Source organism: Chlorocebus sabaeus, chromosome 24, assembly GCF_047675955.1.
Source record: "Chlorocebus sabaeus isolate Y175 chromosome 24, mChlSab1.0.hap1, whole genome shotgun sequence".
Lineage (NCBI taxonomy): Eukaryota > Metazoa > Chordata > Mammalia > Primates > Cercopithecidae > Chlorocebus > Chlorocebus sabaeus.
The window spans coordinates 72227716-72244651 of NC_132927.1; the positions used below are offsets into that span (position 1 = coordinate 72227716).

Consider the following 16936-nt stretch of genomic DNA (forward strand, 5'->3'; position numbering starts at 1 on the left):
TTTTAGTGGAGACGGGGTTTCACCATGTTAGCCAGGATGGTCTCGATCTCCTGACCTCGTGATCCGCCTGCCTCATCCTCCCAAAGTGCTGGGATTACAGGCATGAGCCACCATGCCCGGCTGCTGCCATCTCTTTATAGGGAAGTCCAACTTGGAGGGCTGGGCTAGGCTGTCCCTGCCCCCCGTCTCAGCTGCCTCTCAGAGTGAGCCAATGCATGCACTCACTCTCAGTACAGAACACCGTGGCTGCCCCAGACCAGGCTCAGGGGCCAAAGAACATGGAGGTGAATCAGACCCACCCAGGCCTGACCCTCCAAAGGAGCTCAGTTTAGTGGGGGAAAGACCCAAATCAAGAGATGGTCACAGGATAGGGCAGGAGTTGCCCAGACATCCGAAGACGGGGTCCCAGGAAATGCTACCAATGGAATTGAGCCTCAGAGGGCCAGCAGTAGTTATCCAAGCCAAGAAGAGCATGTGAACAAACGCACAGAGGTTAGAGCCGCAGCAGGCGGTGGTGGGACAGGAATGTGGTGGGCATTTGAGGGCAGGCAGGAGATGGGCAATACCTGGGAGTCATGTCGGCTGCGTGATTTAAGTTGCAACTTAGTTTATGATCATTTCTTTACTTTTTTCACTGCCATATCCCTAGTACCTACAAACTTCCTGGAATGTTGCAGAGGTTCACTAATTATTTTAAGTCTCAATTCCTTATCTCTAAAATGCAGATAATGCTTATTTTTGTCTGTACTGTTGCAGTGTCTCTAGAATAGGGTCTTGGCTAGGCATGGTGGCTCACTCCTGTAATCCCAACATTTGGTGGAGGTGGGCAGATCACTTGAGTACAAGAGTTTGAGACCAGCTTGGGCAGCAGAGTGAGACCTCATCTCTAAAAAACAAAATAGAATGGGGCCAGCATAGAGTAAATACTAAATAAATATTTGTTGAGTGGGTGGATGGATGAAGGAACTGTGTATTTACTAATGAGTAGCTATGACTTTTATCATCATGTGTGGCTGGATAGTAGCTAAGTAGCTACTGGCCCCATCATGACAGATATCAAGTACAAAGCCAGATCCAGCAACATCTTGGCAATTAGGGAGGGAAGCACTGTAATGAATGCTAATCATTGTGAACCTTCGTTGATCAGACTAAATGCTTTACGGATGTTTTATCTCTTCAGCGGTCCTTTGGAACTCCTGGGAGTAATTCGTATCACCAGGGATGGCCTGGCTGCCATCTCCCTTGAGTGGCCGTCTGATGACAGCCAGGCCATTCTGTGGCTGCCTGTGCTGGGCATGGGCACATGTGGAGGAGTTTGTCCTTTGGAAAACTCTTGCCCAGCCCCTGATGAAGACCTTGCCTGGGTTCAGATTCTGTCACTCAGAGACTCCCAGCTCATTTCCTGAAAGCCTGGAAGGCAACTGTGGAATGTTGCCAGAGCTGGCAACCACCCTGTCCAGACATTTAGTCCTGGAGAGCCAGTTACCCATTTTACTTTCTGTGGTTTGATTTTAGGAGCCAAGTGAGTTTCAAAAATTCAATATAAAGTATCTAATGTATACAAGAGTATACATAGTGTATATGTGTGATTGAGAAAATAAACAGGAATTGAACATCCATGTACCCATTGCATCTAATGAATAAATTCCACAAGTGCCTTGCATGACTTACAAAGGCCTCTGTTCTAGTCCCTGCTTCCTCCTCTAGCCTCAGCTCTTAGGACAGCCCCCTCACCATGCTGCTGCGCCAGTCCTCCTCGATGTAGCATTCCGTACTTGCACATTTTCTTTACATCTGCCAGTCCTCTGCCTCAGTGCCCTTCTCCCACCGTCAGCTGAGATGGTCCTACTGGCCTTTGATGTCTCCGCTCAGACCTTCTATCTTCTGGGGACAGTTCGCTGCGTGCCCTCTCTGCAGTGCCCTGAGCCCTCATCACCATAGTGATCAATTTGTGTTTTCCCCTCCTTGGGCTATGAGCTCATTGAAGGCCAGAGCTGTTGTCTTCCATTTGTATATGCCCATTGCTATGGGCGGCTGTGTTTTAGGTGACCACTGAGGTCTCTTCCTCGAGGGGAGAAGTTGATACTTCCTCTGTGCTCTGGCCTCATCTGCTAGATTTGTCAAACAGCGATGCTAAATTTCCAGGCAGGAGCTTAGCTTGTCCTTGTAGATAGGATCAGCGTGAACCTTCCCCGCTCCAAAATATGGAAATGTTCTCAAGATGGAGAAACACTCGGAATTACAATTGAGCCTGAGCCACTCCATTGAAAGCAGGCAGCAAGTGATGGAAAGAATTTGGATAGAATAGTCCCTGTCTTCCTTTTCCGGAATGTCTGGTACCTTTTAGCACATCAGGGAGCACAGATTTAGTTCTGAGACTGGCATTATTTTGACAAACAAGTTGGTACTAGAATTAAATGACACAAAAGCCAACTCCCATTCAGCCTGAACATCTCTGCTGTATTATAGAAAAGCTGTCAGAACCTCTCTCGTTTGTCATTTTTCACATACAGCAACGACCCCTTTTGGTTTTCAAATTCCAGCCTCTCAGGCAGAGAGATACTGACACCAAGATTTCTCCTTGCGCGCTGGCATTGTTCTCGTCACTTGGCTGGTGAGGTTCTTCGAGGATTGTTGGAAAACAGAAGCACTCGTAGTCTTCGTAGTTTTATTTGTTTATATATTGATTGCTTTGAACTCTGTTATAGAACATTTCTGATTTTTTTCCCCCAGCATGTTTTTCCTAGACAAGTAAGTTTTAAAACTCTTACTTGCACTATATTGTACTTTGTATTTTTACTTTAGTCCCTGTAATCATGTTGAATTTATGTGATCATTGACTTTATTTAATATGGAAAAGCTAGTTTCTTCTCAAATTTACATTATCTAATATTCTCACTAGCTACATTCTGCATTCCACACTGCCTTTTATTGTAATATTGTCTAAATAGATGCAGAAAAATGGAATTTTCTCTATTAAAGTATTTTGCAATTGAAATGTAAAAGAACTAGATAACATTTTTCTGTTCAAATGTGTTTATTTTAACATTGTTTGGTTAAAAAGATAGATGAAGTTCCAGTCAACCACTTTTTCCCCCTGAAATTTCAAGATAATGCTGTACTAACTGTTCTAGATCTAACATTAGCTTATCCTTCTCTGTGATAACATTGTTTGAACTTACTGAGAAAATATTCCCATCAGTAACAAAAATAAACTATTTAAATAATTTTAAAAATTATTTGCAGTCATAAGTAGAACTGAATTTTAATATCCTGTGTTTTTCCCCTTATCACATCGTGGGCATCTTCCTTTTTTATTTGAGACAAAGTCTCGCTGTCTCGCCCAGGCTGGAGTGCAGTGGCGCAATCTCGGCTCAATCCAAGCTCCGTCTCCTGGGTTCACACCATTCTCCTGCCTCAGCCTCCCGAGTAGCTGGGACTGCAGGCGCCCGCCACCGCTCCTGGCTAATTTTTTGAATTTTTAGTAGAGACGGGGTTTCACTGTGTTAGCCAGGATGGTCTCGATCTCTTGACCTCGTGATCCACCCACCTTGGCCTCCCAGAGTGCTGGGATTACAGGAGTGAGCCACCTTGCCTAGCCAGGCATCTTCCTTTTTTTACCACATGGTCTTTGTCACCATCATTTTCTTTTTTTTTTTTTTTAATTTTACTTTAAGTTCTGGGATACATGTGCAGAACCTGCAGGTTATTTACATAGGTATACATGTGCCCTGGTGGTTTGCTGCACCTATCAACCCATCATCTAGGTTTTAAGCCCCGCATGCATTAGGTATTTGTCTTAATGCTCTCTCTCCCTTTGTCCCCGACTCCCCGACAGGCCCCGGTGTGTGATGTTCCCCTCCCTGTGTCTATATGTTCTCATTGTTCAACTCCCACTTATGAGTGAGAACATGCGGTGTTTGGTTTTCTGTTCCCGTGTTAGTTTGCTGAGAATGGTCACCATCATTTTCAACTGCCAGGTAATGCATCAGTGAGTCGTAATCACACGAATTTTTCATTCCCCAGTTTACTATTGATCACTGAGTGGCTTGGCAAAGGACGAACTCCAATTCTTAGAATTGGCTCTGAGAAATTGGTTTAGAGAAGTAATAAAGAGGAAACTTCACCAGCAAATAGAGGCTGCAGAGAGTGCCAGGACCCAGCATCTTGGATATCGCTCAGCCATGGTCTGTCCAGCAGGGTCACTAACCTAGAGACCTCTAAGTCCTAGATGGAATTTTTTTTTTCTTTTGAGACAGAGTCTTAGTCTGCCACCAGGCTGAAATGCAGTGGTGCAATCTTGGCTCACTGCAGTCTCTGCCTCCTGGGTTCAAGTAATTCTCCTGCCTCAGCCTCCCGTGTAACTGGGACTACAGGTGTAGGCCACCACACCCAGCTAATTTTTGTATTTATAGTAGAGGTGAGGTTTCACCCTGTTGGCAAGGATGATCTTGATCACTTGACCTTGTGATCCGCCCGCCTTCACCTCCCAAAGTGCTGGGATTACAGGCGTGAGCCACCATGCCCGGCCGCTAGGTGGACTTTATAGCAACCTTGGAGAAATGTCGGCCAGAGGAGAAGGCAAATAGTAACCAATTGGCAGCCTTGGAAGAGTGCTAACGAGCTAGCTGGTATCAAGCTGGAAACCTAGTCAAAAACTGGAAGGTGAGTCATTTAGACAGCTGTATGGAGAGTCTGCACATCCTGTGTGTGGATGAAGCTGGGAGGAGAGTGACTATGTAGGAAGACAATCATCTGGGAACCAAGGTGAGCTCAACAGATTGGCACAGTGGATAGAGGTCAGCCCCTTGGACTGTAATGTAAATACTAAGTCCTATTCTTGGGTTAAAAATGCTCACCTTCCATGAACAGGAGGGAGCAATTTGGCTTTGCAGCATCATGAGTCATGGCATGCTGTGGGGGCCCCAAAGTGAGGTGTTCTTATTAGCATCCATGGATGTGCCACATCCAGGAGGGAGAGGACAATCCTGCCCAGTTTGGGCTCAAAAAACTTTCCCTGGAATAATGTTTTCCTTGTGCGTGCTGTGATTTTTAGGGTGGGCCTTCCCAGGAGAAGGGATCATGATTAGGAGTGGCTATGTGGACAAGTAGGGAACAGAAGGTGCTTAGCTGGACAAAAGGGCTTGTGAAGTCCATGAGAATGAGCCTGTCATCATCATTGTCGTCATCATCATCATCACCACTTAATCGTAGTGGCCGCCATTCATCAAGCTAGGAGACTTACACCTAGTATCTTTAGTCCTACAAGCTATTATCCCTGCTTTATAGATGAGGAAACTGAAGTTCAGAGAGATGAAGCAGCTTGCCCCAGTCACATAGCTGATAAACCACTGAGACAAGGTTGGATCCCAGCTATATCTGAAGCCAGAGTTGTCATTCCTTCAGTATCAGTTTTTCAAAAACCGTGGTGCTACCTTGCAGAGGATAACAAGGACTTGCTTTTGTTTAGTTCCTGGTTATAAAGTAGTTCCAGTGGGTGCAAGCTAAGCGAGAATATTTTGTTGTAAAGTAAAGGGCTTTCCTGACTGAGCTGTCAGCTGGTAGAATATACTTCCTGAGAGGTGGTAAATTCCAGAATGATGGGAAGTCTTCAAGAGGAGGCTTGGTTAGCACTGAGTATTCTTCTAGGGGGAGTTCAAAGAAGCCAACAAAATAACCTTGAATACCCCTTCTGTACAAGTAAAAGTTCCTTGGTTGCATGCAACAGATACTGGTAAGAAAGGGGTTCCAGCTGCCTTAAGCAAAAACACTGTTTTTTGCAGGGATATGGGGTAGTTCATGGGATAGAAGGAAATGGTGAACTGAGCTTTAGAAAGGGCAAAAGTCAGCCTGGCTCCAGGCATCCAGGCGGCAGCAGCTAATGGAACCTCATTTCAGCACCGTGGCTAGGATGAGTCAGTGTTTACGGTTAACCCACCTGCTATCACCCTACCTAAGACTAAGCTCCAGAGAAAGAGCATCTTATAGGCTTGGCCAGGATCCAGACCCATCCCCATGGCAGCTTGATCGACAGCCTCCATTGGGAAGGGTAATTTTCCAGAGGAAAATCGAGACCATGATCCCAAAAGAAAGACCATGGATACTGGGCAGGCCCCATGAGCCATGACCTCGGTGCCTTCTAGCCCTGACCGGCTGGGATTCCACACTGAACCCTGAGTCCCCCTGCAGGGCTCTCCCCAGCTGCCCTGCAGCCTCTAGGCCCAGACCACACACGGCACTGTGTCACTGTATATTCATGTGGTTTATTTTCCAAGACATGCATCCTAATTAAGCAAATGATTAAAAACTCTCAAGTGTGCTCATTGGAAGCAGCCCGGCAGAGGACTGGCTTGCTGAGAACTGTGCTTGAAAGTGAGTTGCCCATTGCCTTGGCACAGTAGGGGTGCTCATGAGGGGCACTGTGTCTTTCCAGAGAAGTGGCTCCCTTCCTGATTACCATGCAGGGCTTCTTGTGGCATTCAGTACAGCACTTAATATGCCCAGTTTTTAAAACCCTGTGTTTTTTTAAAAAATAATTTTTGCTAATTAGTTATTTAATATCAGTATTGTTTTATTGTTAATTATGTAGTTAATAAGTATTAAATCAGCAATTGACTTATTAAATATGGAATAGATATGAGAAGCATATTTAGAATGGAAGTATAAAGAGCAAGCGCTCGTGTATCCACCACCAGCTTGAGAAATATTACCAGTGGCTTAGAGAGTCCCTGAGCATCCTCTCCATCCTGTCCACTTAGTGGGAACCACTGCACTAGCTTTGAGGTTTATTATTCTCTTGCTTTTCTTTGTGTTTTTATCACACTTGTATCTCCATATAAAACATTGTCAGATTCTCCCTGTTTCTGAACTTCCTACCTAAGTGGGATCATCCTTTCTGTGGTCTTTTGCAACATGCTTTTTCACTTGATATTGTATTTGCAATTCATCCATGTGATGGCACATTCCAGCATTTCATTTTTTCCTCAACGCTCTGTGTTATGCCAGCATGAGAACATACAACAGTAGATCCAGGCCACTGTGGATGGCCATTGATGCTGGATTCAGCATTTCGCTTATGCTGACATTGCTGTCTTTAAATGCTCTTATCCATGTACCCTGCTGCGTATTTGCAGGTGTACTTGGTGTGTATCTCAAGGTGGCATGGCTAGATCACTGGGGTGTGAGTATGTTTGGCTTTACAAGATAATGCCATCCTGTTTTCCAAAGTGACAGTATCCACTGATACTCCTGCAATAGGTATCTGGAGAGTCCCTGCTGCTCTACAGACTCTGTGGTCAGTGGTCTTGTCAGATGTTTTAGTTCTTGCCAATCTTATGGCTGTTTAATGGTAGCTAACTGTATTTTAATTGACATTTCTCTGATACTGAGGTTTAGGTTCTTTATGGCTATATACTTTTTTGAGAAATGCCTGGACACGGTTTTGCCCAGTTTTCTACTGGATATTTATCATTTTCTTGCTCATTTGAGACTAGAATGATGTGTAGTATATATCCCAGTTTGTGGCTTAACTTTCTGCTTTTGATGATATTTTATTTTTTGATAAACAGATATTGAATTTAAGGTTGTCGAATTTCCTTATAGTTTGAGCTTTTATGTCTTGTTAAGATATCATTCTCTACCCCAAGGCCATACAGGTATTCCTTTATATTGCCTTATAAAAGTTTTGAATGTTCTCTTTCTATTCTTATTTGTAATCCATCTGGAATGGATGAGCTACTAGTTTGATTTCATTTATCCTTTCATACAGATACTCAGTTATTCCAACATTGCTCATCAAAGACCCATTTTCCCCCGTGGATCAGCAGTGTCCATGTATGTGTGGCTTTGTTTTTGTTTCTTTGGCCTATTTGTCTAAGGCTTGTATAAGCCTTAGACCTAAGACATATTGATGTCTTATGAGGCAGATTTCCCTACCTTATTCTTTAGTAAACGTATTAGCTGTTATTATCCATTTGCTCTTTGATAGACATTTTAGAACCTACTTATCAAATAACACCAAAAACCCAGTAGACATTTTGACTGGAACTACAACAAACCTATAGAACACTTTAGGAAAAACTGATGTTTTTAGGATATTGAATCTTGCACATTGAAGGTGGCATTCCATGAAGATGGTATATCTTCCTTTTCATGTTGGTCTGCTTTTATGCCTTTCAGTAAAGTTTATAATATTCTTTATAAAAATTTTTTAGATTTATTTCTGGGCACTTTATATTTCAGATTCTATTGCAAATACTGTTTTTAAAAAATGAACATCTTGATTGGGATATAATTCACAAACCACAAAATTCATCTATTGGAAGTGTACGGTTTCATGACTTTAGTATATTGAGTGTATTTAGAGTTGTGCAACCATCACTAAAAATCTAAGTTTAGAATATTGTATTACTCCAAAAAGAGACGCCTTTACAATTATCAGCCAATCCCCACTTCCCCCTCCACCCAGCCCCTGGCAGGAAGAAATGAGTAAATGATTGAGTCAATAAATGAATGTATATACCTTTTAGCAGACGTTATGTCAGACATTGACTGGCCCCAGCCTTTGCTTGTTGTTTTTTATAAATTTTTTTTACTTTTATTTTTTAAGTTTTAATTTTTGTGGCTACAAAGTGGGTGTATATATGTATGGGGTACTTGAGATGTTTTGATACAGGCACACAGTGTGAAATAACACATCATGAAGAATGGGCTACCCATCCCCTCAAGCATCTATCCATTGAGTTATAAACATTCTCATTACACTGTCTAATTCATTTTAAAATGTGCAGTTATTATTATAGTTGTTGCTTATTGTTTCTGTTTTCCTTTCCTATCTCTATCATTGCCCTGGTTTCTAGGCTAATCTCCTGGATTCGGTGAGTCTCCTCCATCACTGTTCATCCTCCAGACCCTGGCCAGACAACTTTTTCCAAAGAAAACAATATTCTAACCACTCCATTTAAGGAAGCCCTCAGTAACTCCCCTGGGAATCAAGCCACACTCCCAACATGGTGTCTACAGGGGAATTCAAGTTTCCAAGTTGACGACTTAAGCAACTTGGAAACAGATGCTTGAGATGCAACTCTTCTGTGAGTCGGAGAAGGTCTCTTCTAGGTCTTTGTTTGCTTCAGAGTCCTCAGAAAGTAAACACAGCTGACCTGATTATTCCCCCCCACTTCCTCCTGAGTCAGAGTTATCTCAGGTTAACTCAGGAAAGAGGCTAAATTAAGCCTTGAAACGAAGCAGCCTCCATGACAGGCACTTTGTTTTGCTTGACTGACTGTGATGATGGGTCTTTGGTTATAAAGGCAGCACTAATTGCATCTTCTTAAACCAACCCTGGCCATCTATTCCCTGGCCTGCAGAGACTGGGAGATGCCAGGTTGCCCCAGAGCACCCACTCATTCATTCAGTCACTTATTCATTCACTCATTCAATTTTCTTAAGTTCCTGCTCCATGCCCAGCACTACGCTTGGAGGTGGGGATTCAAAAGTCCTTCCTCCAAGGGCTTGCAGTCTTTCTAAGAAGATGAATGATAAACCAGAGACTCCATTAAAGAAATGACTAGTGCTTGGATAGACATCTGTCCAGGGCAGTAAAGGGAGTGGATTTCTAAGGTTCTTACAACCAGCTTCTCATGACTTTGTGCAAAGTTTGAGCCATGGAGTCGCCAAAATAAAAAGAGGGGATCCACTAACACCTACAAACTAGCAAACAGACACAACCACTTTGAAAAGCTGTTTAGCAGTATCCACTACCGTCAAACATATGCATACCCTGTGCCTGGCAGCTCCTTTTCTAGGTATGTATGTAGTCAATAGGAAATGCACATGTGAATTTTACATTAAAAGAGAAAACTGTAAATAAATACTGAACTGTAGTTAAAACATGCAGCATGCTTCTGTGTTTAAGGGCAAATGAAATAATATCTGCAATTTAGGCCAAGCATGGTGGCTCACACTTATGATCCCAGCACTTAGGGAAGCTGAGGCAGGAGGATTGCTTGAGCCCAGGAGTTCAAGACCAGCCTAGCAACATAGTGGGACCCAGTCTCTACAAAAAGAAATTTTATTAGGTGGGCATGGTGGTGCACACTTGTGGTACCAACTGCTCGTGAGGCTGAGGCAGGAGGATCATTTGAGCCCAGGCAGTCAGGGCTACAGTGAGCCGTGATCACACCACCGCACTCCAGCCTAGGCAAAAGAACAAGAGCCTGTCTTAGAATAATAATGATAATAATAATAGTAATAATGATATATGTAGTTTAAAGTGCACCCAAAAAAGAAGATAGATGAATAAGGAACGGGCAGATATGTGACAAAGCAAGTATGGGAAGATGTTAGTGATGGATTTGAGTTGGTGAGTTTATGGATGCTCACTGTAAAATTCCTTCAAATTTGCTATATGTTAAAAAACTTCGTATGAAATATTGGGAAAGATGTATGTATATGCTTGCCCAAAGATACGTACAAGAATGTTCATAGCAGCATTATTCATAATAGCCCCAAACTTGAAGCAACGAAAATGCCCATCAGCCATAGAATAGAGACATAAATTTTGGGTGTAGTGATCCAGTGGAATACTGTTCACATATGAGAGTGAATAAGCCACAGCTATACACAAAGACATGAGCAAATCTCACAAACACAGTGTAGAAAGTAAGAAATCAGACTCAAAAGAGGACATACTGTATGATTCCATTTATGTAGAATTCAAAACCAGGCAAAACTCATCAATGGTGTTAGAAGCCACATTAATGGTTTTCAGGAGGTAGGGATAGTGACTGGACGGGGCACTGTGGGAGGCCCCTGGGTGCTGGAAGGCTCTGTTTCTTTATCTCAGTGCTAAACAGATATGAAAATGTATCAAGCTGTACACACATTGTGGACTTTCCTGTATGTTTACTATACATCATGAAAAGCATACGAGGGGAGAAAAAGCAGGAAAACCAAACGAATCCAACTAGAAGCTTTCCCTAACTGAGCTATGGGAGTAGGAACCCACTCTAGGTCTGTCTAGTAAACCAAAGTTGTGAAGAATATGAAACTTGCCTTTAGGGCGTTCCTTTGTTCACTTATGCACATTTTCGTGTTGCATTGGTTCCTCCATTCTTCACTGATGTGCTTGCCTCTCCTTCGTACAGATGTTCATTCACATATACTGTCCTCCGGATCCAGAGCCGCTCTGTAAGGTGCGAGCGACCCAGCCCTCTCGGGGCTCACGTGCACGGAGGGAGGGGCATGCAGACGTTTCATTTCCCATTTCGTTTCACATTCCCATGTTCCTGGATTCCCGTTTGTGATCCTTCCTGGATGTGTGTCCTAAGATAGCATTCGAATAAGAGACACAGAACCAGTAAGATATAGATAGGTGTGTATGAAGAGATTTGTTATACAGAATTGACTCATGTGATTTCGGAGACCAGCAAGGCCTGAGATCTGCAGGGTGAGTCAGCAAGCAGGAGACCCAGGATGGCCGGTGGTGTGGTTCCATCTGAACACCTGCAGGCTCCAGGCCCAGGAAGAGCTGCCTGAAAATCGACAGTTCCAGTCCAAAGGCAGGAAAAAGCCATTGTCCCAGCTCGAAGGCAGGCAGGCAGGAGGAATTTGGGGGAATGTCAGCCTTTTTGTTTCATTCGGGCCTTCAGCTGATTGGTCCATCACTACCCACATGTAGGAGGACAGTCTGATTTCCTCAGTCTCCCAACTCAAATGTTAATCTCATCCTGACACACACATACCCGGAATAACGCCTGACCAACTAACTGGGCATGCATGACTCAGTCAAGCCAACACACAGATTTAACCATCATCAAACCCTGAAGCATGAAAAGCCTTCTGGCTCTAAAGGTACAGCCCTCCAATGGAGGAAATGTAGCTATGGGGTGGCCTGGTGCACATCACATCACAAGTGGACGGGCTGCCACCACCACACACACTAGTCCTATTGTACTTATGGTTTGGACCAGCAATTGGTGGAAAAGAAGGCTTTGGCTGCCCAGTCTGCCTCCTAGATGGCCATGTTTTTTGTCTTCGAAAATAAAAAGTTATTTTGATTATTACAATATGTATCATGCATACAAAAAGAGTAGCTGGAAGATATGCCAGCAGTTTAAAGGAACAGTTTAAAGCTTAACAGATGGCAGATGACTAGTATCTGAAGGCCACTGGTGCCCCTCCTTCATGGCAGCCTGCTCCACTCTTGCCTGGAGAAAGCCACTCTCCTGAGTTTTACGCTAGTCATTTTGATGCTAATCATTCCATTACTTTTTATGAAAATCAAAGAGCTCATCTCTAAAACAATAGATGACTTGGTTTTGCCTGTTTTGAGCCTTTATGAATCAAATGGTGCCGCACAAATTTGTCTGCCATGTGCTTTTTCCCTCCGTTAAGTGTCTGGGCTTTGTTCTTCCTGTTGCATGTAGCTGTAATTCATTCATTTCACCATCATATAATATTCCATTGTAGAGACTGACCACCACATGTTCATCTGTTCTCCTCTCGGTGCATATCTGGGTAACTTCCAGTTCTCTGCTATGGCAGATGAAGCCCATGGGAGCAGTCCTGTCTATGTCTCCAGGTGCACAGAAGCGAGGCCTTCTCTAGGGTATACGCCTGGCAGAGCAGGTGTCCAGTGGTAGAATATGTCTGTTCACTTTTCTGGCTAATGCCAGGAAATTTTCTGGAATGATTGTAGCAATATCTATTTCTACCAGAGTTTATGATAATTTCTCATGGTACTACTCATCCATACTGTGCGTAGACCCCTTACCATCCTGCCTGGTCTCCATGAATCACCTTCCCTGGCTTCCAACCATCCCTACCCATACCGCAGTCAGAGCTTTAGCATGGTAGGACTGTGGTGCCCCCTACACACTTCGTGGATACTCAGGACAGCACGTTTCTTGGGTGTAACCTGATATGTGAGAGTGTGTGAAATTCCCACCACCAGGACGGAGGGCACAGACCTTAGTTTCACTGCAGTGCAGCTGACCCAGTTTCTCCTTCAAGGGAAAGGGGGAAAACCAGCTCAACAAAGTGGGTAGTGCCCGGGTAGACTTCTAGGCTCCTCTCTCTGTACCAGTGTCAGGACACTCATCTAAACCGATTAGCCGTGTTCTGCCATTTTCCCATGGCCAAGAGCAAGGTGTCCCAAGATAGGATCCTTGTGTGATTTGTCATCCCCCCAGCATGGTCTGACCTGCAAGCAGATCACCACCCACTGCAGATCTGCCTGGCTATGGAGGGCGTGCTTATAAGTGATCATCTTTTGTGCTGCCTCTTTCCAATTACAGGTTAGCCTGGAGAGGAAGATAAAGACATTTGCAACCAAGATGGTAATCACGAGTGGAAATGATGAAGACAGAGGAGGTCAAGAAAAAGAAAGTAAGGAGGAGAGTGTCTTGGCAATGCTGGGGATTATCGGGACCATTCTGAACCTGATTGTGATCATATTTGTCTACATATACACCACCCTGTGAATGACCCAGAGTGTCCTCAGAGGCCTCGGGATGGCCAGAGACGGAAGTCCTGTGTGTCGGCGTATCACTGACCAGACCCTGCAAGAACCAGCAGGCTTGACCCACCCACACCACCCAATCAAATGCACCTTCAGACTTTACAGAAGGTCACACAAATAGACCGATCCTGCTGCAGGGAGCAGACACTAAAGCACAATGATTCCAACAAAACTCATTCACAGCACTAGGAACTCAACGTCTTTGGCAGGGGGCCCAGAAGAATGCTTGGACGACCAGCTTCTGACACCATCGGTGAGCGGATGGGTGCAGAAATTCATTATTCCAGATCGCTGATGGATATCACATATCTGAAAAGATGAATAGGGCAGACACGGCTCAGATGTGTGTCTCCCAGGACAAGTGTTTCATCTTCACTTGACGAGCTATTTAGTGGAAAAACCAGAGGGGCAGCCCTTTGACAGGCATCCCATTCATCAAAAGTGTCTAACTATTTGATACCGGGGAGATAACTTATTTTTCTTTTTTCATTGGCTTGATGTGTGTATCTGTTCATATCAAGGTTTATAAATATATATTTTTAATAAATGTGCTCTATTTTTTAGCATGAACCAAATACTTGGAAAGGCACTCCCAGATCCATAGAGCTTTCCTTGGTTTTATCTGCTTTGTCCCTTCCTCCCCCAACTGCAGGTGTTCTCTTGTGGAGCCATTCTAGTCCTCTTGTCTCATCTCGAATCTTTTACTTTTGCGCTCTTGTTCTCTCTCTCTCTCTCCTTCTCTCTCTCTCTGCCTCTTTGGTCTGAAGGACATTTTCCCATACAACCAGCCATGGTTTTGGTTGGTGCATGTTTCAAGATTGTCTATTGAGTGGCTTTTTGTTGTTCTCTCGGAGATATCAAACGATTGTGGGCATGCAGACCTTAGATGCACCCTATCTTTACTGAGAATTATGCATGAATAAGGGCTGAGTGATAGATCAGCTTAAAATTAAAAGGACTATTGTTGAGGAAGAAGAGCGTGGCTGTATTTGCAGATGAACTTTTGAACAGAATATTCAGCTTCTTATTGGCAGCGTTATTGTTTCATTCTTGTGACCATTCGTTTATCAGATTTTGATTTTAGTGGTCATGTACCGTGACAGTTGGGAAGAACAAGGCGGAAAGCTCAGAACTAGGTGCATTACTCCTTCCTTGGCAGGATACCTGGGATCCTCTTCAAAAGTGGGTGGGGTGTAAATGACACAAGAACTCCCGCATGAGAGCTCATGGTGGTTCAGGCTGTCAGGACAGCCCTGTGACAAGTGACTTTTCAGGGGCATAAGGAGGGGATTTAATGATTGCCCTAAAGGACTGCTGCATTTTTAAAGTCCCTGGTTTACACCCATGTGAAGCAAATTCCTCTCTGGCAGGGATGGTTGCATAGAAACAAATTGGCTCCCTTCTCCTGGCTCCCTGAAATGGGCCCTTGCCTGGCTGCAGTGACATGGCCTAAAAGAGAGGGTTAGTATTCCTTCTGCCATTGCCAGCTATATTCATCTGTTTTCACACTGCTGATAAAGATATCCCCAAGACTGGGCAATTTACAAAAGAAAGAGGTTTATTGGACTTGCAGTTCCACGTGGCTGAGGAGGCCTCACAATCATGGTGGAAGGCAAAAGGCACGTCTCACATGGTGGCAGACAAGAAAAGTGAACATGTGCAAGGAGACTCCCATTTTTAAAACAGATCTCTTGAGACTTATTCACTGTCATGCAAACAGCATGGGAAACCTGCCCCTGTGATTCAGTTACCTCCCACTGGGTCCCTCCCACAACATGTGGGGATTCAAGATGAGATTTGAGTGGTGTGACAGCCAGACTGTATCACCAGCCTTGCCCCTAGGCAGAAGCAGCAGCAGTCTGCCTGGCTGGATTCAAATGATTCTGAGGCTTCTATAGTCTATGCCTCCAGATCTCTCCCTCACCCATGCTGTGGTGTCCGAAATTCCATCATTAGAGAGTCGTTTCTTGGCTTTGTTAAACGGACCAGGCTCTTTTATAAAGCAAATGCTCCTGAGCAGCTGGCTCTGGCATTGATTTATCAGATATGTTCTCTTCCCTGCCAGAAGAAAGGAAGCTAAGGTGCATGTAGGGTGTACTGTGTGCCCAGGCACTGTGCCAGAAGCTTTGGATACTTGGAGTCATTTAATTCTCATAGTAACCCTGTGAGAGAGGGAGGTTTTCCTCCCCCACATTGTAGAAGAAGGAAAAATGGTTCAGAGAGATCAAGAAATGTCCCTGAGATCACATTGTTCCTAGTGGAGTCAGGATCCAAACCCAATGTGTCTGATTCCTTAGCCCTTGGGGGTCTGGAGGTTGCTGAACAAGAGAGGAGGTGGAGAGGAGAGAAAGCCGCAGGAATACTACTGTACACCCTTCTCCCTCCCCTGTAAAAACAACCCTGGGAACTCCTTGGACACTAGCAGAATATCATACACTAAGGACAAGGGATGAGAGGAGGCTGGTTAGAAATAAAGCAATGTCAGGGGAAAGGAGCTACTCAGTAGGCTCTATGTGATTCTAGAAAGACTGTATGAAAATTCTGAACATTGAACAGAATAAACAATAAAGGTGCAATGGAAAAAAATACTCAATGTCTTTTCTTTCAACATTGTGGGATATAAAACATTTCAACGTCAGTCCTTTGCCTATACATAGTGTTTGTTTATTTTTATTTTTTTAAAAAACTGAACGTGATGCTGTTAAACAGAGACTGTTTTGTGTGGACTGTAGAAGCCTCAGTGATTTTTCAAGTATACGAATTTGAAATGTATTGAGGGGGAAAGTGCCTTTCCAATCCTCTGCTCCCGGGATGGTTCTTCCAGGTTGTCCTAATCCACAGCCTGGAAATAAAGCTGCCTGTTCAATGTTGAACAGAGCAGTGACACTCTTTCCCACAGCTCCAGCATGCCCTGTCTTATTTCCTTTCTAATTTAGTAGAGACCATGAACACATACTGGGCAAACTCATAGCTTCCCCCAGATCTGAAGCCATCGTGGAGGCACATGGAAGGGAGAGGCAGGCAGTGCCCCTCCATCCTCAACATCTGAGGTTGAGCCCCAAGCCCAGCCTTGGCCAGCAATAGCAATACCCAAAACAATGCCAGGACCATATACTCTACCAAGCACTTTCTGCTTATCCTGTGGGACACAGAACAATCCCATAAGATGTGTGTGTGTTTATCCTCACTTTGCAAGACGAGGAAAAAAAGACAATTGACTTTTCTGAAATCGCACAGCCAGAAACCAGCAGAATCAGGTCTTTGCCCCACGTCCACCCACCGTCAGCACCTTGCCTGGCCCAGGTGGTGTGATGAACCATCTGGCTAGCCCAGTCACAATATACAGATTCCCATCAGCTCTGGCACTTCTTGATCACAATACAGTTGGCCCTGTATTGATCACAATACAACTGATCA

General features: G+C 44.1%; 1 protein-coding gene across 2 annotated transcripts in view; it reads left to right on the forward strand.

Annotated features, from left to right (window-relative positions):
* Positions 1-15053, forward strand: part of TUNAR (transmembrane neural differentiation associated intracellular calcium regulator) — a 49006-nt gene extending 33953 nt beyond the window's left edge. For both annotated transcript variants that reach the window (XM_073011303.1, XM_007988117.3), the window contains one exon: positions 13296-15053. In XM_073011303.1, coding sequence (XP_072867404.1) covers positions 13335-13481 — 147 coding nt within the window. In that variant the 5' untranslated portion in view covers positions 13296-13334 and the 3' untranslated portion in view covers positions 13482-15053. The remainder of the gene's footprint in view (positions 1-13295) is intronic.
* The last annotated feature ends 1883 nt before the right edge of the window (positions 15054-16936 follow it).